Source organism: Neophocaena asiaeorientalis, unplaced genomic scaffold (assembly GCF_003031525.2).
Source record: "Neophocaena asiaeorientalis asiaeorientalis breed wild unplaced genomic scaffold, Neophocaena_asiaeorientalis_V1.1 scaffold79, whole genome shotgun sequence".
Taxonomy (NCBI): Eukaryota; Metazoa; Chordata; class Mammalia; order Artiodactyla; family Phocoenidae; genus Neophocaena; species Neophocaena asiaeorientalis.
In genome coordinates, this window is record NW_020175402.1 from 5,656,331 (window position 1) to 5,677,698 (window position 21,368).

A 21,368-nucleotide genomic window follows, 5' to 3' on the forward strand; every position below is an offset into this window, starting at 1 on the left:
AAAATGAGCTGCCAGGAAGATGCGCCTGGTTGATCCAGTGCCCTCTGTCTCCCCTGGCACACGGCCCGGACTCAGAGGCAAACTTAGCAAAGTCCCTCAGTCAGGGATCGGAACGGGCCTTGGCGTTCTGTTGTTTTGTTTTGCAACAATGCAGACGTGAGACATCGCAGTTCTAGCCCGGGCGCTAATCTCCGGGCCATATTCGCCGTTTTGGGTCTCCAGGAGCCTCAAATGTAAAACAAGGCGATTAGAAGCCTCCTAAGCTAGGGGCATTGCGCCTCGGACGGTCCGTCTTCGGGCCTAGCGGTCCTCGGGGCCCTCAGGGCTCAGCGGGGCTGGGGTGAGAGTGCGGGGATGCCTAGGCAGGCGGCAGGGCCAGGGATCTGTGGGACCGCTGATACACAACCGCGGGGTCTACGGACCTCGCTCCTCCCCGGACAGGGCGGGACGGGGAAGTCCCGCCCCGCAGCCCAAGTCCTGGGCGGCCCCGAGGGCTGTGTCCGCCTCCTTCCTGCCACCGCGCCCCTGGGCAGGGAGGGCGACCCTGGGCCGGGAGGGTGGGTCCGAGCCCAGAAGAGAAAGAGGGGCAGAGGCTGGCGGGTCATGCCCTGGTCGCCACGCGCCGCTCTCTTCTGGGACCTGGTCCTGGGCGTATTGGGCACCCTCGCCTTCCTGATCGACCTGGGCGCCGACCTGTGGGCCGCGAGCCAGTATGTGCTCAGCGGTCGCTACCTGTGGGCCGCGCTAGTGCTGGCGCTGTTGGGCCTCTCCTCAGTCGCGCTGCAGCTCTTCAGCTGGGTCTGGCTGCGCGCCGACCTCTCCAGCCCGCACGCGCCGAAGCCCCCAGGCCACTGCCTGGCGCTGTTGCATGTCCTGCAGCTGGGCTACCTATACAGGTGAGCGCCCTGCCCTCCGGGAGAGGGAGGGGGAACGGAAGTCAACGTCACCTCCTGCAGCTGGGCTGGTAGCGCAGGTGAGAGCCCTGACCCCGCGACGGGGGCGGAGAGGAGAGGACTGAGACCCTGAGGAGGAAACTAAGCGCCTTGTAGTTTAGCGGGCGCCTCTCCCTACAGGCGAGTTCCTGATCCCTGATGAGGGAGAAATCCTGCTGGCAGCCCTCAGAGCTCATGAACGGCACCCTTCCTGGCACAGCTGAAGAAACTGAGGCCCAGAGAGGGAAGGGAGGCACATGACTTGGAGTCGGACCCTTTGGGATCCAATCCTGGCTTTACCACCTGTGTGGCTTTATTCCTGCCTCTCTCTGAGCCTCAGTTTCCTCCTCTGTTAAAGGAGGTAGTGATCTAGAGATAGGTGTGGCTGGCAGGCCTGTGGTGAAGGGCAGAGAGGGAAGTGCCCCACACAGTGCCTGGTGGCAACAGACCTCCCGTTGCTTTTAGCTGTGGGTGGAGCCTTGGGCAATTCACTTGACCCCTCTGGGTCTCAGTTTACTCATTGTTCCAGAGGCTCACGGCGTAAGGATTAAATGGAATGAGACCTGTTAATTGCCCTGGTGCAGAGTAAGCGGGCAGCAAGTGTCAGCTAGCTTCATGAGCAGCTCGGTCACCCTGGAGTTTCAGCAGCCCTGACCCCCAGAGCAGCGCTTGTTCCCTCACGGCCAGTGCCTCCCACCCTGTCTTTCCCAGTTGTGTTCTCCCTGAACACTTGCTCCCCACCCCCCCGCCTCACTCCCAGACCAAGCAAGAGGGCGGAGGTGGGGTCTGACACATCCATGTCCCTGGAGCCATGTAGGGTTGGGCTCAGGCGGGGGCCCTCTAGAGATGGGGAAACTGAAACGAAGGGGTCAGAGTCACGTGAAGTCAGGACATGATGTGGTCTGGGTTGGGATGGGACGGACGGAGCCAGGATCTGCTCTTGAATCCATGTTTACAGATTCTCTCCAGATCTTGCCTTGAGTCTCCAGGAGTGGGCGAGAGGAGCTTTGAATGTTGCAGTGTTGCCTGAGGGACTTGTCCAGGCGTCAATAACACCTTGGGTGCACACGAAGGGGCACAGTTATTACAGTCCTGGCAGCCCGCAGTGAACCCTGAATCTATAATTACATCATGTATCTTCTGTTTCTGCTGAGCAGGAGTCAGACAGACTGTACTGAGCTTTGGTTGAGAAAACGGTGTCTCTGTTCCTGCCTGTGACTAGGCTGAGGCCTCTGCCAGGGCACTGGGGGACCTCCCCCCGCCCCGAACTCGGGCCTGCTCCCTGAGTGTGTTGTCAAGTTCATCCAGGGGAAGTGACAGTAAACAGCTGATGAATGAACTTGCAATGAGTGAATGGCCTCACCTTCCAAGAGCCAACTGAGATCAGTTCTGGGCGGGGCGAGATCTTGGTGGATCCTCCACTGCCCCCTCATGCCAGTGGATCTCTCAGGCCTGTCTGTCCAACCTCTGGACTCTCTTAACTCTGCCCCGTCTGTTCCCATCGCTCTGGGCAGGCCTGTTAAATGGGTCCCTGGGCGCTCTTTCTGTAGCACAGTAGGACCTGTCTTGCCTGTGCTCAGAAGCTCTCAACGGCTTCCTTCCCCACAGGACCCTAAGAAATTCTTACACTTTTGCTAACATTTGAGAATGCCCTCTTTAGGGAATTTCCCAGTACACCTTTCAAATTCAGACAGCTTTGGGTCCAAATCCTGTTTCCACCGCTCATTTGCTCTTTGGTCCTGTTTCCCCATCTGTAAAATGGGGATATTGTAAAGGAGTAAATGGGACAAGGTTTGTGACGAGCTTGGTATGGTGGCTACCGCAGAAGTAATAGCTGTTGTATTTATCCCCACTTCACAGATGAAGAAACAAGTTCAGTGAGGTAAGTCGCTTGCCCAAGGCCTTATAGCATGTATGTGACGAGCTGGGGTTTGAGCCTGTCTGCGTCCACTCGATGGGTACGGAAGGAGGAATGCCACAAGATGCTAACTGGGCCCCTTGGGGCGTCGTGTGTACCGCCTAGGTGCCTGCAGGGGCTGCGGCAGGGGCTGCTGGTGTGGCGGCAGGAGGTGCCTACCCAGTTCGACTTGGCCTATGCCGACTTCCTCTCCCTGGACGTCAGCATGCTACGGCTCTTTGAGACCTTCCTGGAGATGACACCGCAGCTCACGCTGGTGCTGGCCATCACGCTGCAGAGCGGCAGTGCCGAGTACTACCAGTGTGAGTGTCAGGCCCTCGGCCAGCCCCCCTTTTACCCCTTGGGAAAGTTGCCCACAAATGTCAGAAAGGTTTTCACTCTTTTATAAAGGCTGCTTAGAAAATAGGAGAATGTCCTTTAGTCGGGCAGGTCTGTGTTCAAATCCAAAGTTATGCTCTAGCCTTGAGTTCGGACAAAGGACCCCACCTCTCTGAGCTATCAGTTTGTTCTCATCTGGACAAATAAATGGATGTAATAAATGATCCTACCTCATAAGGTTAATGAAAGGTTTAAGTGAAGTGATGCCTATAAAGCCTGGCGCCTAGTGCATAATAAATCTTAAGTGTAATTTTTACTATTTTGGAGATAACAGGTGAAGTGTGTAGGGTGCCTGACGCCTAGTAAGCAACTTGTTGATCAATAGATAAACTACTGAGCACTTTTGTACATGCAGAGTGCCTTTTTTTTTTTTTTTTTTTTTTTGACCCCTAGCATCGGCAGGCAGACTCTCAACCACTGCGCCACCAGGGAAGCCCCGTGCCTTTGTTTTGATCGAGCACCTTTGTGCCTGGCCCTGTGTTAGGAACACCACAGTGAATAAGGAGATGGACACAGCCCCTGGCCTGCCAGGACCGTAGACTGTAAAGCAGGTAGTTACAGTAAAGCATGTGGAGTGATCTGAAAAGGAAGAGGCGGGTGGCCTCATAAAACACAGGAGAGGTTTGTGCAAAGAGAAGCTTTGGGAGGGCTTTTAGGGAAGTTGCCCAAGGTCACAGGCCAGCTGGCAGCCAAGTTAGGACTCCAGCTCACATCTGATTCGGGGTCTAGGCTTCCCCTTCTCCTCCTCAGCCCTCGCACACCTGCTGCCGTACCAGGCACAGCCTCCCAAGGAGCCAGTCCCAGCTCTGCCTCCACTCTCTGTGGGACTTGGAGATCCCCTCTCTGGCCTCAGTTTCCACAGCTGTACAAGCTGGGGAGTTGGACTCAGTCTCCAAGGGCCTTTTCAGTTTGCTAATCTGAGTCTGCAGTATTAATTGAAAAACAAAACAAAAACCAGTAATAGCAGCCATCACGATTGAGTGCCTGCTATCAGCCAGCCCTGAGGAAAGTGCTTTATTGTCATCATCGCTCACATTCATAGCGCCTCTAGTTTGGTGCTACATTTATCTCCATTTTACACAAGAGGAAAGAGATGCCGAAAGGTGAAGTGATTTGCCCTGGGACACACAGCACTCATTGTGCACGTACCATCGGGCCTCTGTCTGTGAGTCCTGCATCCACAGATTCAGAGGGCTGGCTCTGTTACGCCATTTTATATTAGGGACTTGAGCATCCGCGGATTTTGGGAACCAATCCCCTGTGGATACTGAGGGATGACTGTGTTTTTTGTTTGTCTCTTTGAAGGCAGTGGGTGTCTAGGACCAGGGCTAAATGGGGACAGTCTACGCTGTGTATGGAGGGAGTGGGGATGGGGGATTAAGGGAAGAGACAGGTTTTCCCAACTTTTGTTTAGCAAACATGTATTCAGCTGCTGTTATATGCCAGCTTCTGGGGGATCCCTGGGGAGCAGAATCTGTTTCCTACCCTGATGGAGCTCAGAGATAAGGAAATAATTACTGTGTGATAAGACTCCAGAGAGGAATGGGGTGCTATAGGAGCTGCACAGCGGAGTGGGGTGGGGTGGGGTCCAGATGGGTGACTATAGGGGATAATGAAGCCAGAGCTTGCAGGGTAAGGAGGAGTAGGCCAGGGGAACCAGGGCGTGGGTCCACCTAATACCAAGGGCACCGCTTGTCAGCTCCGAGAACGCGGCACGCTGGCAAACTGGAGGAACATCAGCCCTGCCGAGACCCCGGGTGTGGGGTGGTTACAAAGGCCACAGATCTGATTCCAGGCTGGGAGTGGGTTCCTGACCCATAGCAGGTCCCCAGCAAACATCTGTTGACTGAATGCAATAGGGAGGGGGTGGGGAGGAAGCAGTCGAGAGATGCTTCCAGCCCTCGTTGGAGGGCCTGGCGCTTCTAGTCCAGGATGGGCAACTAGGAGGTGGGATAGGATCCCCACTGTACACTTCGAGTCTTGGAAAATCAAAGCTGGGGCCCAGTCTGAGGGTGGAGGGGAGTAGAGGCTGTTCCACCCATATAACAGGGACATCCCTTTTGGCCCCGGAAGGCAGCTTCAGCTAGAGGCCTGTCGCCACCCCATGGGATTTCCTGCTTCCCTTTCTGAGACTAAGAAGGGGGAACTGGACTGCTGATTTTCAGATCCAAGAAAGGCGTGGGCTCTTCTGGGAAAGGAAGGCTTACAGGGCCCTAGAAGATGCTCAGGGTGTGGCCAAGGCTCAGGGGTGCCGGATGCCGGGTGACAGGGGTGCCGATGGGACTGTATAAGTCACACACCTTCTCATCCGTGAAAAATATAACCGTGGTAGCACCTGAAAAGGAAAGGTTTGCGGTGAAGGGCAGACTCCATATGGATCCTAGCTCTGTTTGGGGTTGTGTGAACTTGCTGGTCTCCAGCTGTAGTTTTCCCTTCAACAAATCGGGGGCCGTAATACCCACGTCAGCGTGGCTACGAGGCCTTCGCAGTACCCGTGGCCTCTGGGGAGTGCCTGCAGGCTGCCCGCAGGGCTCACCTGTCTCCTCTTCCTCTTCGTAGGGGTCAGCATCTGCACGTCCTTTGTGGGTATCTCGTGGGCACTGCTCGACTACCACCGGGCCCTGCGCACCTGCCTCCCCTCCAAGCCCCTCCTGGGGCTGGGTGCCTCCGTGATCTACTTCCTGTGGAACCTGCTGCTGCTGTGGCCCCGAGTCCTGGTCGTGGCCCTGTTCTCAGCCCTCTTCCCCCGCTATGTGGCCCTGCACTTCCTGGGCCTGTGGCTGGTGTTGCTGTTCTGGGTGTGGCTTCAGGGCACGGACTTTATGCCAGATCCCTGCTCTGAGTGGCTGTACCGGGCGACGGTGGCCACGATCCTTTATTTCTCCTGGTTCAACGTGGCTGAGGGCCGAACCCGAGGCCGTGCTACCATCCACCTGGCGTTCCTCCTGAATGATAGCCTTCTGCTGGTGGTCGCCTGGGTGACCCAGAGCACCTGGCTGCCCAGCGGGTGCCTGCTACAGAGGCTGCTGCCTGCGGCCGGCGCCTGCTTCCTCCTGGGGCTGGCTCTGCGGCTGGTCTACTACCGCTGGCTGCACCCCAGCTGCCGCTGGGAGCCTGACCAGGTGGACGGGACCTGGGGTCTGCACTCCCTCGAGGGGCGTCAGCTGCCTCAGAACAGGCGCATGGCCCATTTGGCTAAGAACTTTTTCCCCAAAGGTAGGGATGAGGCTGCTTTGCCATGGAAGGGAGAGGTGAATGGTGTCCTTTGAGGCAGGGTCAGACCCAGCCAAGGGGACTGAAGGCCAGATGGAATCAGTTGGTAGAATGTAGAAGATAAGCTACTTATGCTGCTATGGGCCTTGATTCACTCAACGGGCACTTGATACCTGATCTGTGCCAGGCGCTGGAGGCCAGAGTTGAGTAAGACAGAGGCCTGCCCTCAAGGATGAGAACAAGATGAGAAGGGCTGGGCCCTGGAGGGTCCAGGGCCCCAATTATTTATGAAACACTTTGGGAGGAAAGAAGAGACCCCCCCTCTTCCCTTCCCCCCAAACAAGTAGAACCCCAAAGCATCCCGGTGTTGGTATTTTTACCTCCCTGGCTACCTCTAAAATAATTGGTGGAGCTGTTGTCCCACCCTTGGTTCCCCTATCCTGGGCTGGAAGGCCCCAGGACCTCCAGGATGTGTTCTCTGGAATTCTTCCTCCCCTGCCCCACCCCAGTCATTCAGTTCATTCAGCAAATGTTTACCGAGGGCCTTTTACGTGCCAGAAGCATCCTTCTAGCCTTGGCAGATCAGCTGCCATTCCAGCTTCACCCCTTACCCTCTCCAGATACTCCAGAACAGGCTCTCAGGCTGGAAGCCAGGGATGCCTGACTGCCTGTCAGCCCTGTCAGCCCCTCCAAGGCCTTAGTGCAGCTGGCCCGGCCTCTGCCTCTGCTCTCAAGGGGCGACCTTTCAACCAAGTGCCTTGTGAACCTGCGGTCTGGGCCGTGGCTCAGCCCGCCGAGTATGTTTTTGTGCTTCAGGCAGCGTACTTTCTACCTCAGTCTGTGTGGGTGGAAGAGGTGTGTATCTGCGTCTCTGTAAGCGAGAGACACGTGTTGTCTTTGTTGAACAGTATTATTAGATTATTATTAAAACCTCATGAAATCCCCTAGCCTAGTTGTGTCATTAAATCCGCCACCAAGTTCAAAGCTGCCTGGAAAAAAGGGGTCAGGGACGCAAAGTCCTCCTCTCAAAGTCGGTAAAGACCCTGGGACCGGAGGAGAGGGCTGGCTCAGGCAAGACTTCTTAACCTTGCTTTCTAAGCATCGGGAGCTGGTGAGCCAGTGTGGTGTTGACCGCTCAGGTGGGCATCAGAACCCAGATCTGGGCTGACTCTAGCATGTGCTCTTAGCCGGCTCTGCTGCTGGGCCTGGCGGGAGTAGGTACACCTTTGGTATCAGGAAGTGAATACGCGAGCGCAGGTGAAGAAAGGTCTTTTTGCTGGGAGGTCACTGGGAGCGATGCAGTGATGACAGGGGATGTGGATGTGGGCAGTGGTGTTGGGGAAGTCTGTGGTTTGGAGAAACAAGGAGCAGGGAAAGGGCACTGGAGACAGAAGGAAAGGTTCATCACCACTGGGACGGGATCCAGGAGAGTCTGTTATTCATTCATTCATCTAGTGGAGACACAGTAAACAGAATAAGTGAAAGAATGTATCAGATAGTGTTAAGTGCTAAATGAAAAATAAGGTAGGGAGAGTGCGTGTGTGCTGTAGGTGGGAGTTACAATTTTATATAGAATGGCTGGGAAGGCCTCCCTGAGAAACTGATATACGTCCTAAAGGAGGTGAGGATGACAGCCACGCAGATGTGCTTTATTCCAGACACCAAGTCAGCAGTGACTGGATGAAGGAGGGCTTGTAGCAGTTATACTGACCTGGAGCCAAGGCTGACACAGAGATGAAGGTTGGGAGCAGGGAGGAACTCTGGGAAGATGATGCTGGTGTTTTTACATACACAGAATGGTAGAGGTAGAAAGGATCTCCAGGATCACTTAGTCCAATGATTTTCAGACTTCTGAATTTCATGAACCAATATAATGGCCAACATGGTTGCCAAGTTAACTTTAATGAAAAAGGGCATAAAAACTACCACCATCTATTATCTTGTCTTATGAAAGGGCATATAACCTCAGAAAGAGGATCATTTTTTTAATTGACTATAAACACACATTTGCACACACACAAAAGTGAAATCATTATTTTTCTCAACTCATAGGGAATATCAAGGACCTCAGAGAGCTCAGAGAGCAGGCTTGGCCTTTATAAATCCCTGGGCTTAATGTCCAACGTAGCCTCAAACATAGCTTCTAAGGGGTTCACTAAAACAAATACTTGCTCTCAACTATACTTCAATTAAAGCAAAACAAAACAAAACTTGCTACATTTACTTTTCTCTACTTCTTCCTGTCATATGTGGAGAAGACTAGGCTCTGGGGAGATGCCATACATGCCCAAACAGATGATGCAGTGTAGTGTCTTAGGCTATTTCCCCTGAGAAAATCCAAAAAGATGTTTAATTTTTTGGCTAAGCTCTCATCCGTATTCTCTAGATGAAATTGTCAAATAAGGGTAACAGGTATGTAATTTAAAAAGCTGTGGAATTTAGTGACCGTTTCATTTGTAAATAAAGTTTACAGAATCAAGAATTTAAAAAAGATGACAGTGATGTTACTTGTAATTAGAAATTTCCTTTGAAGATTTCCATTGTTTTTTTTTTTTTATGTCAAGAAACTTGTTTTTGAAGAATAAAAAAGCTCTTCTTGATTTGCTCATTTTAACCTGCCACCGGAAAGGTTCTTGAGAAACGTGCAGATGTTACACCTATTGGAGGGGGAGATGGAGATGTTTACTCTTCGGGCTTAAAAACTAATAACACTCTGATACCTGTACTTCTGACCGATTAACAAGTTTGCTTCAACTATATTGTGGCTCAAAATGTGCATCTTCTGATGAAAAGATTTAATGCCTCAGAATACAAGACAACCCCCTCTTTTCTGGGGGGAATTAATTTGGGGAAAAATACATCTTATAGTCTGACATGTATGGTACTTGGAAGCTAGAACCCAATTCTAATCTCCATTGGAAAAAAAGGCAAAAGGATTCCTAACTGTTCTCCAGACCAATGAACAGTCAGACTCAAATCTAAAGAAATGAAGAGAGAAAAAGTAGTTGATGTAACATGAAAACAAGCCAAATCAAACAGTTTGGTATCAATTTGTCAGTTTTATTGCTTTTGCATTTTAAACTCAGCACAGCAAGGTGTTGATTTTTTTAATAATTAAATTTCAGCACATTTGACAGCAAATGAAATCTCTTGGCGTTCCAGTCCTAAACTTTGAAAAGTGATGTATTTTAGAAACAATTAAGAAATAAACTTTCCCTTGCAAATTATTTTAAAATATTTAGTTTTTCTCATTTATTTATACCAAATGGTTAGTTTTGTTTGTTTCTTTTGGTGAAATTAATGACTCAGTTACTGAAAGGGTGCCATCTTTCTAATGAGCTCTTCTGATTTTTTATGAAGCCCTACTTAGAAGCCTACTCAGCTGGGCAACTGGGCTGATCCTACTCAGAAAAGACACAGGAGCAAACCATATAGAAAATAAAAACTTTATTTTTTCAAGTTTATAAGATAGTTCCCATTACATATAACATTATGGTCAAGGACTCTACAGCCACAAATGCCCGCAGTCACATAAATATATCTAATCAGTGCCTTTTCCTGCTAAATGAGACATCTGAAGTCCAGAGGGTCATGTTTTGAGTAGAGGTCGTCCTTAATGGGATGGCTCCCATCAGTGCATTAGGAACTAGCCGGGTAACCTTGCTTGCTAGAGCTGTCTGACTCAGAGGAGAAGAAGGGACAGAGGGCCTGCTGATCAGAGGTGGGACAGAACTAGATTTTCTCTCCTGGTTTAAGATATTTTAAAATCTCAGAATTCAGATTTGGCCTCTACAGGGTATTTGGGGAATTCCAACTTTTGGATGAAAAAGGAAGCCAATTTAGTGGTAAGAAACAGAAGCCTGCTTAAGAGGGGTCCTAACTGCCCCCTTCCTGCAGGAGTGAGGAGAGGAAGGCCCCGAGCCCACCAGCCCTTGGCTTAGACCATCGCTCTCCCAGGAAGAGGGAGAGCGTGGCTCCGCCCCCCGGCTCCTCTCCCCCACGGTTCAGTGGCACCGACACCCATTCAAGGTAGTGAACATCTAGAAGCTCCACATACTGCAGCTGGAGTTTGCCAATCAGATTCTGCTTGGAGCTTTAACGCGAACAAGTTTTTGTAAACTGCAAACAAGCTGTGGCACAAGTCTCCTGGGACACTAGCTTTGCTCCCCCAACTTGCAGAAGACAGGAATACCCCAAACCAAATAAAAGCCCAAGTAGGCATCTAAATCTGGAGCAGGCATCCACTCTCCTGGACACCACCAGCTGCCCCAGGGGCACCGGACAGGGTGATGCTAAGGCACAGTCAGTTTTACATTCGAAAGTAAAGCCACCTCTTAAACCCAGGACACAGCTGACAACTTGATTCCCTACTAGAGACGGCCTAGCTCTCACCACGAAATGTGCAGACCCATCTTACGGGACCCACGGTGCCCAGCTGGGAAAGGACTCATCGTGTGGCTTATTCCATGGGGACTCCTTCTAGTAAAGAGGGCTTCCCCCTTGATGAAAGGACCCACAGTATCCTTTCGACCTCAGCCTCCAGGAACTCGTGGTGCTGCCTACTTGTTTTCCTCTCCAGACCGCTGTGCTGGGGAAGAGGAAAACACAGGCTCCAAGAAGATCACTCGGTTCCCTGAACAATTCATTTTGGCAAAGAGGAGCCAGGAAGCTCCATTTTCTGTCTACCCTCTAAACCACCAGAAAAGAGCAAAGGCGGCACTGCTCAGAGAGCTTCCTCACCTCTCTTAGCCAATTTCAAGTTCCTTTTGCAAAGACGTAAGCCGTGCAGTCAGAGCAGGAGGGAAAAGGCCATCGCAAAGGGACTCCAGGTCATATTCTAGGAATAAAGAGCTTGTCCCAGCGGGCAGGGAGAGGGAAGTGTGTGTGTGTGGACCTGTGTGCACGACGTGGGTACCGCTCTGCAGCCTGAAGCACAGCAGCACGTAGGGTGGCCTATGTCCAGGGCAAGAAACCAACAGCTCTACTGCCGGTACGGGGAGGGCTTGGGGCCTGGAAGTACAGACCCACCCTAGAGCATTCTAAGATAAATTACCAAGCAAGGCGGAGCAGCATCTGGGCAACTATGCTGAACTCAGACCAAGAAGGTCCGCCTCAGGCTTTGTATGTCCCGTCCAAAGGAAACAGGCCAAAGAGGCAGCTAAGTAATGAGCACTGACTTGAGCTCCTCTCCAAAAACATCTTCTCTAAAACTGAGTCACGAAGCACTTTCTCAATCAGTTCTGAGGGAATGTGTGTATACCAGCCTTTCTCTGGGTGATCTGGCTTTGGAAGGAACCTGACCCCTTTGTGCTGCAACATCTCTGAAAATGGATATGCAGAATCTCTGAGTACAAGCATTTATAGCTGGGGTTGGTCAAGGATGCCTCCTACTAAGGACCCAGACTGCACCTCTCTGAGGTGCTTATAAAATCACCTCTCTCTGTGCAACCTGGAAGAGGCCGAACTTCCTCAGCTCTACGGAAGTTTATTCTGCCTGAGCAGATGCCCAGGCCAGTCTTGGAGGGATGGGGCATCCACAAACACAGCTGGACTGAACGCTGCGACCAGTGCCTGGGCACCCACCGATCCTCCCAGAAGTCAGGTTGAGAGATGTTCCTGCATTGGGCCCAAGATTGAGTTTTCAGGCATGGAGTAGGGGGTCTACAACCTCATTTAAATCAGGAAAGTGTTTCTGGCCTTCTGGTTTCCCATTTTAGAAGGGGATTTGAGAAGTGGGAAGGGTATATTCCATGGGAAAACTGGGCTGTGATCGTGGCAATCTGCTCTTCAGTTTCAGGCTGAGATCTGGGTAAATACATGTCCAGAACACCTTTCAACAGGGCTTAAAGGATTCAAAGAAAGTCAAATCCCTTCGTAGTTTTGGCCAAAATGTGATTATGAACCTTTTCTCAGACTTGACTCCTTGGGTCCAAAGCCTGGGGACTGACCAGAGCTGCATGGGGGTGGACATGAGGTACAGAGGGCAGGAAAGGGCCAAGAGCCCAGCACTGATGACTAAGAAGGGCGAGGGCGCTGTAGTGGTGAACGTGTGTTGGGGAAGGGTGCTTCTCTGCAGGAGGAAAAGGTGGAATCTTCTTGTTTCAAGAGCCAAAGAAGTGGAAATACCTAAGAAGCCTTAGTTCTTCTCTCCAGTTTGGAGGTAAGCCCCTTGGGACATACCCTTTGACTAAGAGTCAAGCTGAAGGCTTACAATTTACTGTCTAAGAGAAGGAGTTTCTAGGGTTGTGCCGTTTGGTGAAAGGGGAGAGGGACTGGAAAGGGGACTAAGGCTTCTAGGATGGGAACCAGCAAAGTCTACAGTGAATCAGTGTCCATGCCCCACAGTGCAGCCAGCCAGGAGATGGAGGAGCCAGAAGGAAGCCGCCCGAGAGAGCAGAGCGCTGGGCAGCTGAGGAGGTGCTACCGTCACAAAGAGGTATCTCAGATAGTTCAGTTACGAGTTTCCAAGGAAACTTTACAGACCCCTTTCTTGCTAGAAAGAGGGCGGGAACCTGCTTCAGAGACCAGACCCTTACCTATAAAAATAACATATAAATTCACTGGGAATATATTCTACAGCTAAGGAGATTACAAAGACTGCAAGAGATGTTATTATAAAAGTCTGCTGCGTTTATCCTATCACCACAAGTTAATGGCAGTTCTCAATCTGGTCACGGACGCAGAGTGCAACTCTGCCCCGAGAATTTCCTTCTCTTTTTCTTCATTTATTTTGACACAAAATAAAACAAAACAAAACCCAGAAGAGTTAAAAGCACTGTAGCTGCGGTGAGTCCATTGTTCTCTCAATCCAACTGTCTTCCGCTCCTAAGCGAGGATGAACACGGGGCTGCAGCTCACTCTTAGCAAAAATAAGCTTCATCTCTTGCAGCTGTTGGTTTTGATTGTGTTCTCGCCAGCATTCCATGGAGAAAGAGTTCCCAGTTGGTTCCGGTCTCTAGCTCCTTTCAGGAGTGAAAAGGAGCTCGCGGGGAAGGCTCTTCATTCCAGTTCTTAGAGAAAATCAAGCTCCAAAGCCTGGTGGAGGGACACCAGGTCTCCGTGGTTTGTGATCCTCCAGAAGGGCATGTTGTGCTGGAAGGGGGAGGAGGGAGGGGAACTGGTTAACCCAACTTCTTTTGGGAGCTTATATTTACCCACACCCCTTCCTTCACAGACCTCTCCCCAAAGTACTTGGTAGCCCTCCTTACTCCTGCCCACCTCATAAGACTGTCATACGGATCAAGTAAGTCATGTGTATAGGGACATATGTATACTACAAGACACTTACAGATGGGAGAGATTTTTATTAGGTTTCAGTGATAACTCTGCTTTTATGAGACAGACTTGTTCTAGCTACTATGTACGATCCTCAGGATCAAATAAAATGACCCATGTAAGAAATCAGTATTAATATGGTATTATTTTCTTATGGATAGTCTATTTTCTATAAGGTTCAGAGCTGCAAAGCCCAAATCTTGTCCATGACCAAGATGAAGAACAGAGAGATCTAGAAAATAATAATCCCACTATATTATGTGATCAGAGTTATGTCCAGAATACTGTGTGCCATTCTGGAAGCCATATTTTAAGGAAGGGCTTTGAAAAACATGAGTGTTGGAAACCATGTTCTATAAAGCTGACGGAAATTACCTTTACTAATCATTTTGTTCAGACTGGTTGCAAGTTACCTGGAATACTGAAAGTCCTAGAACACAGTTCTTTTGGCATGTAACTCAGTGCTTTTTCAAGCCTGCTGCTCACACATAATATTTAAAAGGCCTTGAATATACTGAAGAGGAAGCAGACTTGTTATGTCGTGCTCAGAAGTGCCAGATTAGGACCAGGATACAAAACAGAAATTTTAGTTCAATGGAAGGAGGAACATCCTAAGAGCCTGGATGACCCCACAGTGGAGCAGGATACCTGGGAAGCAGTCTCCTCACCCTTCGGTATATTCAAGCAAGGACTAGAAAGTCTTCTGTCACAGAGGGTGCAGAAAAGATCCCTCGGAGGGAGGAGACTGAGATCTAAGGCATTTTCCAATGGGTGTACTCTGTGGCAGATGACTAGAAGCATGTGCTTAGAGACACAAAGTCTGATAATGACTTGAGTTGTTCTTCTATCTCCCCCACTCACTTCTTCTTCAGACCAAGAAGCACTGATGTCTACATCCACTAGTGTCTTCCCCAGAGGGCAACAAGCACTTTAGAATTAAAGCTGGAAAGCCTGGAGAAGTCTGAATGATTGGCCTTTAGTAGTAAAGTCTCACGCTCTTGAGAAAGCACTGACCTCTAAGATGAAGATGGAAGATGGGGCCCACGTCAGGTTTAATGATTGGCGTCCTTGTAGCAGGGCTCAAAGATTTTAAGATTTTAGAGTGGCAGGGAGGAGAGAGAAGGGGAGGATCTAACAACTTACAGGGAAAACTCTGCATGGGGAAAACAATGACCCTCTTTCTTTTTTTTAAAAGAAAAATAGGAGAGGAATAGGAGGAAGAGAAAACACTGTAAATGCACAATAGATGACTACGATTTCTGAGTTTTACCATTCTTCTAACTGCTCAATGTACTCCCGTATGGACTATTTACTTTGCCATGTTACCTGTTTGGCTGCGATTTCTTCATCTCGTCCATCTCCAATCACTACGTATGTGACTTTCTTTCCAAACCTTGACACAATTCTCTCGAAGCAGCTCTCTTTACCTGATGAGAAAAAGAAATTTCCTATTGGGACATTCCTCCCTTTCTTTTTTTCAATACCAAAGAAAAGGGCTGCTGCTAGGTTCACCTGCCTGTGCTTAGACAGAATCAGGGCAGCCCATGTGGTCTGCTTGGTGGGGAGCAGGGGTGGTAGCTAGGGATCCCACAGGCCCTCTGCCCAAAGAATGTGAAATTGTGCCCTTCACACAACAGACTTTCTAGGCACTGTGCTCTCTAGGTATTTTAACTTTCACACTGAGGGCGAAGTACCTCAGATCTTAGTGTGGGATGTTTCTATAGACACCATATGAGAGCTGTACACACTCCCTCCCTCTTCCACAGCTCCGTACTTTACAATATACAAAGCAGTTTCAAAGTGTTTGCTCACTTAATTCTCAAAATAATCCGGTGAGACGGGTCCCATCCCCTATTCTGATAGATGGAAATGGACCCAAAGGATTAGTGACTTGCCCCAGATCACAAACAAGCTAGTAGCTAGACTCTGAGCCTCTGACTCCAGAGTCTAGGCTCTGGTCATTGTGCCATGACGAAAGGTCAATTTTTTTTTTTTTGTGGTAAGCGGGCCCCTCACTGCTGTGGCCTCTCCCGTTGCGGAGCACAGGCTCCGGACGCGCAGGCTCAGCGGCCATGGCTCACGGGCCCAGCCGCTCCGCGGCATGTGGGATCTTCCCAGACCGGGCCACGAACCCGTGTCCCCTGCATCGGCAGGCAGACTCTCAACCACTGCGCCACCAGGGAAGCCCGAAAGGACGATTTCTGAGGGGAAACCGTTAGTGTAAGAAAAAGAAGTGGAAGTCCCCAATTTCCGGTTAGTAATTAGGAAAAAAACAGCCATTTCCTTCCAACTCTACATTTCCCAGAAACAGTCCTAGTCCTGGGCCTTATGTCTTTCAGGAGGGGAGGAGTCTCAGAGTACCAATGAATATGGCAGCAATATTTGTCACATCTGGAATTTCCTATTATACTGTGTAACTGCAACTGAGGTCCTGTATCAGTGACATTAACCTTGGGAAATGGGTGATTTAAATCCACTGCAGACAGCTCTTAGAAACATGGTCATGAATCAAAATTCAAATGCTACCTGGTACCAACACCTAAACGTGCACACGTAATACTGCTGTGGCAAAGACAATCTACTTGCATAAGTAAATAAAAAGAAAATTATCTCTCTTGCTCTTCCTTCACCATCTCATATTTTATTAAAACTGCTTCTGCCACCTTCTTCAGTTAAGCAAGGCGCTAACTCTGCTTCCTTTTTATATCCTGCTGCATTAACTTTCTCATCCTATCTTCTTGCCAGATTCAGTGACTTAGCACCAGGGTACCTGTGTGAATAAGAAAAAGGCGCGGGCTTCCCTGGTGGCGCAGTGGTTGAGAGTCTGCCTGCCGATGCAGGGGACGCGGGTTCGTGCCCCGGTCCGGGAGGACCCCACATGCCGCAGAGCGGCTGGGCCCGTGAGCCATGGCCGCTGAGTCTGCGCTCTGCAGCGGGAAAGGCCACAACAGTGAGAGGCCCGCGTACCGGAAAAAAAAAAAAAAGAAAAAAGAAAAAGGTGTCTCTTCCTCAAGGCACTTGAATGCCATCTGCTGGAAAACTCTTGTAATAAATATACAAATATAGAAATACACAAATCTAAGATGACTACATCATATCTGACAAGAATCTTTACACCCATACTCAGAAGTCCTGATTAGTACATCTAAGCAACTGCAAGTCTTTGACATGCCTAGCCCAGGTAGCACCTCAAACCTGGACCAGACACTAGTCCACTTGGGGCTTCAGTCTCCCACTCTTAATACAAGGCTTGGCTTAGATGCACTTAGGTCCCTTTCAGTGCTACCATTTTATAACAGCATTGTCACACCTTATGTTCATATCAAGCATTCAATCCATGTTTGCTAAGTAAATACATTTTAATTTCACAAATGATTAAGGGGATGGCTCTACTCTATGCCTTGAGCCCCAATTTAAACATTAAATAATTCAACTAATAATGAGTTCTTAACACGTTCTTATTAAGTGTTAAAGAGTTATTTGTCTAATTCCATTCCAACCATTAGGTCCTTACCTAAGCCAACCTCTGCTAGACCCACAGTCTAATTTATGATTTATAGAAAAAGCTTCTACGTCGGTAGGATTTTAGAAATTTCCCCTAAGACCCAACAAAGGGAATGTCTCTTATTTAGAAGACAGGGACATAGAGATGTTTTCATTGTCCTGGCCTTCAATGATCAAGGACGAAATACAATTAAGAATGTTTCTCTAAAAGGATTAAGGGTGAGTTATTGACAGCTCAGGGTAAAGAAGTAGCCATATGAAAAAATAATTCCAATACAGTTGGTAAATACACTGCTTCCATTTTACACTTTCAAAATAATCCTAGAGATGAGCTTTCCTGTTCAGGAGGATAAAACCAATGACTAGTCAGCCTACCAAATGTCAAGCGATAGAAGCTGTCACTGCAAGACCAACCAAGCCTTTGGAGAAGATGAGGTTCTTGGGTTTCCTCTATCAGAAAGACTTCTGGGCTTCCCTGGTGGCACAGTGGTTAAGAATACGCCTGCCAATGCAGGGGACACGGGTTCGAGCCCTGGCCCGGGAAGATCCCACATGCCGCAGAGCAACTAAGCCCGTGCATCACAACTATTGAGCCTGTGTTCTAGAGCCTGTGCGCCACAACTACTGAAGCCCGTGAGCCACAACTACTGAAGCTCGTGCACCTAGAGCCCATGCTCCGCAACAAAGAGTAGCCCTCACTTGCTACAACTAGAGAAAGCCTGCACACAGCAACGAAGACCAACGCAGCCAAAAAGAATTAATTTAAGAAAAGAAAGACTTCTGACATTTTCAGAAATGATTTTGAGAATCCTCTTCAATGTCACAGAGTGTCCATTAAGAGAACTGCAATTCTGAAACCATTTCAGAGGAACCGAACAAACATTTCCTCTCCCTGCTCTCATCTCATAGTTCTGTAGAGGAAAGCCTCAAGCCTCTCACTGTGGTTACCATGGTGCCAGGTACCACTGTAGCTCTGCTAATTAGCTCTGGACAAAATTGAGAAAATCACCAAATAAGCACACTTACTGTCAGAAGGAATAAAATCATGTCCATTAGTTTGATGAGCCTCTGAGTGCCAGGATGCAGTATCAAGCACTACAGAAATCTACCTTTCAGGTGTGGGAAGGTTAGCGAGTGCTCTGAGTTCTTACAAAATGCACAGTAAAGCAGGGGCAGCAGCAGCAAAATCTGAAGGGGGGTTACAGATGTATCTCTCCCATCAAAGCCCTTGTAAATAAAATAATTCAACCAAACAAAAAAAGAACAATAAAAAATAAAGGCCTATATAGCTACCACCAACCCAGCTTTATCACATCTTAACACTTTAGAGTTGCTTTAGATAAAAAAATATAAAAATGAGATCGTACAGATTTATTTGAAGTTTTCTATTTACCCCTACTTGATGACATTCTTCCTCCTCCTTTCTCTCCCTGAGCGTGTATCCATAAACAATGTATGGCTATTATTGTGAACGTTTTTTACCTTTATATAAATTATATACTGTACATACCATTTGTAATGTGTTTTTTGTGTTCAGCATTGTTTTTAATACTAATCTTTAGGGATATATGTAGTTTTAGTTCATTCACCTTTTTTTTAAAAAAATTAATTAATTTATTTTTAGCTGCATTGGGTCTTCGTTGCTGCACGCGGGCTTTCTCTAGTTGCGGTGAGCAGGGGCTACTCTTCAGTGCAGTGTGCAGGCTTCTCGTTGCAGTGGCTTCTCTTGTTGTGGAGCATGGGCTCTAGATGCGCGGGCTTCAGTAGTTGTGGCGCACGGGCTTAGCTGCTCCGCGGCATGTGGGATCTTCCCAGACCAGGGCTCGATCCTGTGTCCCCTGCGTTGGCAGGTGGATTCTTAACAACTGCACCACTAGGGAAGCCCCACAGTTCATTCACTTTTAGCTGCTATACAGTATTCCATTGTTTGACTATTTTCTGTTCATAGACAGGTTCATGTGCAGTTTCTAATTATTTTCTACTATGAACAAGGCTGCATCAAAAAAAAAAAATCCTTGCACATACCTCCTTGTGCAAATGAGAATAAACTCAAGGGAAGGAGTTGGCATATTTCAAGCTTTGCAGGTCATATGATCTCTGTTGCAATTATTCAACTCTGCTACTGTAGTGTGAAAGCAGCTATGGAAATGATTACACATGGCTCTGTTTCAATAAAAATTTCCAAAAACAGGCAGTGGGCAGAATTTGGCACGTGGGTTGTAGTCTGAGACCCCTGCTCTCGAGTATAAATATCTAAAAGTAGAATGCTTGGTCATAGGGTTATGCATATCTCAAACTTTACTAAACATTGACAAACTGTCTTCCAGAAAGTTAGATCCATTTTCAATCCACTAGCAGAGTAAGCTCTCACTTCCTTGACAAAGTTTGGCGCTGTCAGACTTAAATTTTTGTCAATCTAATAGACGAGAAAGGCATTACATTTTAATTTGCATTTCCTTAATTTGCAGATCCTTAATTGGTGAGGTTAAAAAACTTTTCATATACGTTTACTAACAATTTGGGTTACCTTTTCTGCAAATTGGCTGCTCCAGGGTTTTTGCCTACTTTTTAAAATTATGTTGTCTGTTGCTTATTGATCTGCAGGAGTTCTTTATAGATTCTGTATACTAATCAACAATTAAAAGTATTGCAAGTATCTTCTCCCAGTCTGTGATTTGTCTTGTCACTTTATGTCATCTTTCACTGTATATAAAATTAAAAGCTTCACAGAATCAAAATGATCATTCTCTTCTGTTTTTTTTTTTTTAAGTACTATTTTTGGGGTCTCTTAAATGAGATCCCTCCCTACCTTAAGGTCATACAGATACTCTTCTATTTTCTCTTCTAAAAATTAACGTTTTGCTTTTCATGGTAAATTTTTTATCCACCTGGAATTTATTTTTGCAAATAGCATAAAGAAGGAATACAGAATCTGCTTTCTTCCCCCGTATGGATAACCCAATTATCCAAGCACCACTGACTGAAGGTAAGTTCCATGAGGACAGAGGATTTTGTCCCTGCTATATTCTGAGTGCCTTGGCAATGCCTGACATTTTTTAATCTAGCAGATAACTACAACTTATCTGCAAATGAGGACTGTCTCCTTGGCTGCAATAGGGAAGTAGGGTCTGGAGGGGTAAGGAGATAGCTGTCATAGTCCTCTTTCCCCGGACCACGTACAGCACATAAGATTAGAGTGACACATTCTGCTGTCTTCTCAGCCGAACAAGTTGGTTTTATATAAATCTGGTGCCAATTCACTAATCAATTCAGCAAATATTTATGGAGTACTTACTATTTCATGTACTTAGAACTGAATACATTTTTAGGGGATAAAAAATATCTTCACATACACAGTCTCATTCGATTTTCAAAACCTCTCTGGTAGTTTTTCATCTTATATGAGAAAACTGAGGCTCAGGAGATACACTAATTTCCCTAAAAGCTAATAAGTGGGGCAGTTAGGACTCTATCCTAGTCCTTAGCTTTTTGTTTTTGTTTTTCCTTTTCAAAAAAGTACGGTAAAAAAACACATAACATAAAATTTACCATCCTAAACATTTAAAAATATACATTTCAATAATATTAAGTATGCTCACACTGTTGTGCAATCACTCTCCATAACTTTTCATCTTACAAAACTGGAATTCTATACCCATTAAGCAACAATTCCCTATTTCCCTCTCCCCAAGCTCCTATTAACTACCATTCTATTTTCTGTTTCTATGAATCTGACTACTCTAGGCACCTTATACATGAGTGGAAACATACAGTATTTGTCTTTCTGTGATTGGCTTACTTCACTTAGTATAATGTCTTCAAGGTTCATACATGTAGTAAGCATACGACAGGATTTCCTTCCTTTTTAAGGTTGACTAATACCCCGCTGTATGTATATACCACATTTTGTTTATCTATTCATTTGATGGACAGTTGGGTTGCTTCCACCTCTTGGCTGCTATGAATAATGCTGCTATGAACATAGGTGTGCAAATACTTCTTTGAGATCTGCTTCGGATTCTTTTGGATATATACCCAGCAGTGGGATTGCTGGATCATGTGATAGTTCTATTTTTAATTTTTGAGGAACCGCCACACCGTTTTCCACAGCAGCTGCACCATTTTACAATCCCACCAGAAGTGCACAA

General features: G+C 47.8%; 2 protein-coding genes across 20 annotated transcripts in view; one reads left to right on the top strand and one right to left on the bottom strand.

Annotated features, from left to right (window-relative positions):
• The first annotated feature begins 521 nt into the window (after positions 1-521).
• On the top strand, positions 522-9,678 carry XKR8 (XK related 8). The gene is made up of 3 exons (XM_024766934.1): positions 522-896; positions 2,956-3,152; positions 5,788-9,678. The coding sequence occupies exons 1-3, from the start codon at positions 604-606 to the stop codon at positions 6,495-6,497; spliced, it is 1,200 nt and encodes a 399-aa protein (XP_024622702.1). The 5' UTR covers positions 522-603; the 3' UTR covers positions 6,498-9,678.
• Positions 9,679-9,873: 195 nt separating this feature from the next.
• EYA3 (EYA transcriptional coactivator and phosphatase 3) overlaps positions 9,874-21,368 on the bottom strand; it is a 142,743-nt gene continuing 131,248 nt past the window's right edge. For all 19 annotated transcript variants that reach the window (XM_024766916.1, XM_024766928.1, XM_024766918.1 and 16 more), the window contains 2 exons: positions 15,043-15,143; positions 9,874-13,533 (listed from right to left, as the gene is read on the bottom strand). In XM_024766916.1, the coding sequence (XP_024622684.1) occupies positions 13,453-13,533; positions 15,043-15,143 (182 nt within the window). In that variant the 3' untranslated portion in view covers positions 9,874-13,452. The remainder of the gene's footprint in view (positions 13,534-15,042; positions 15,144-21,368) is intronic.

What these genes read in the sequence shown, in the direction of transcription:
- XKR8 (XM_024766934.1), top strand. Translation starts at nt 604, where the DNA reads ATGCCCTGGTCGCCACGCGCCGCTCTCTTCTGGGACCTGGTCCTGGGC. An exon ending in CAGCTGGGCTACCTATACAG is followed by an intron (nt 897 to 2,955) that starts GTGAGCGCCCTG and finishes TGTACCGCCTAG; the next exon opens with GTGCCTGCAGGGGCTGCGGC. An exon ending in CAGTGCCGAGTACTACCAGT is followed by an intron (nt 3,153 to 5,787) that starts GTGAGTGTCAGG and finishes TCCTCTTCGTAG; the next exon opens with GGGTCAGCATCTGCACGTCC.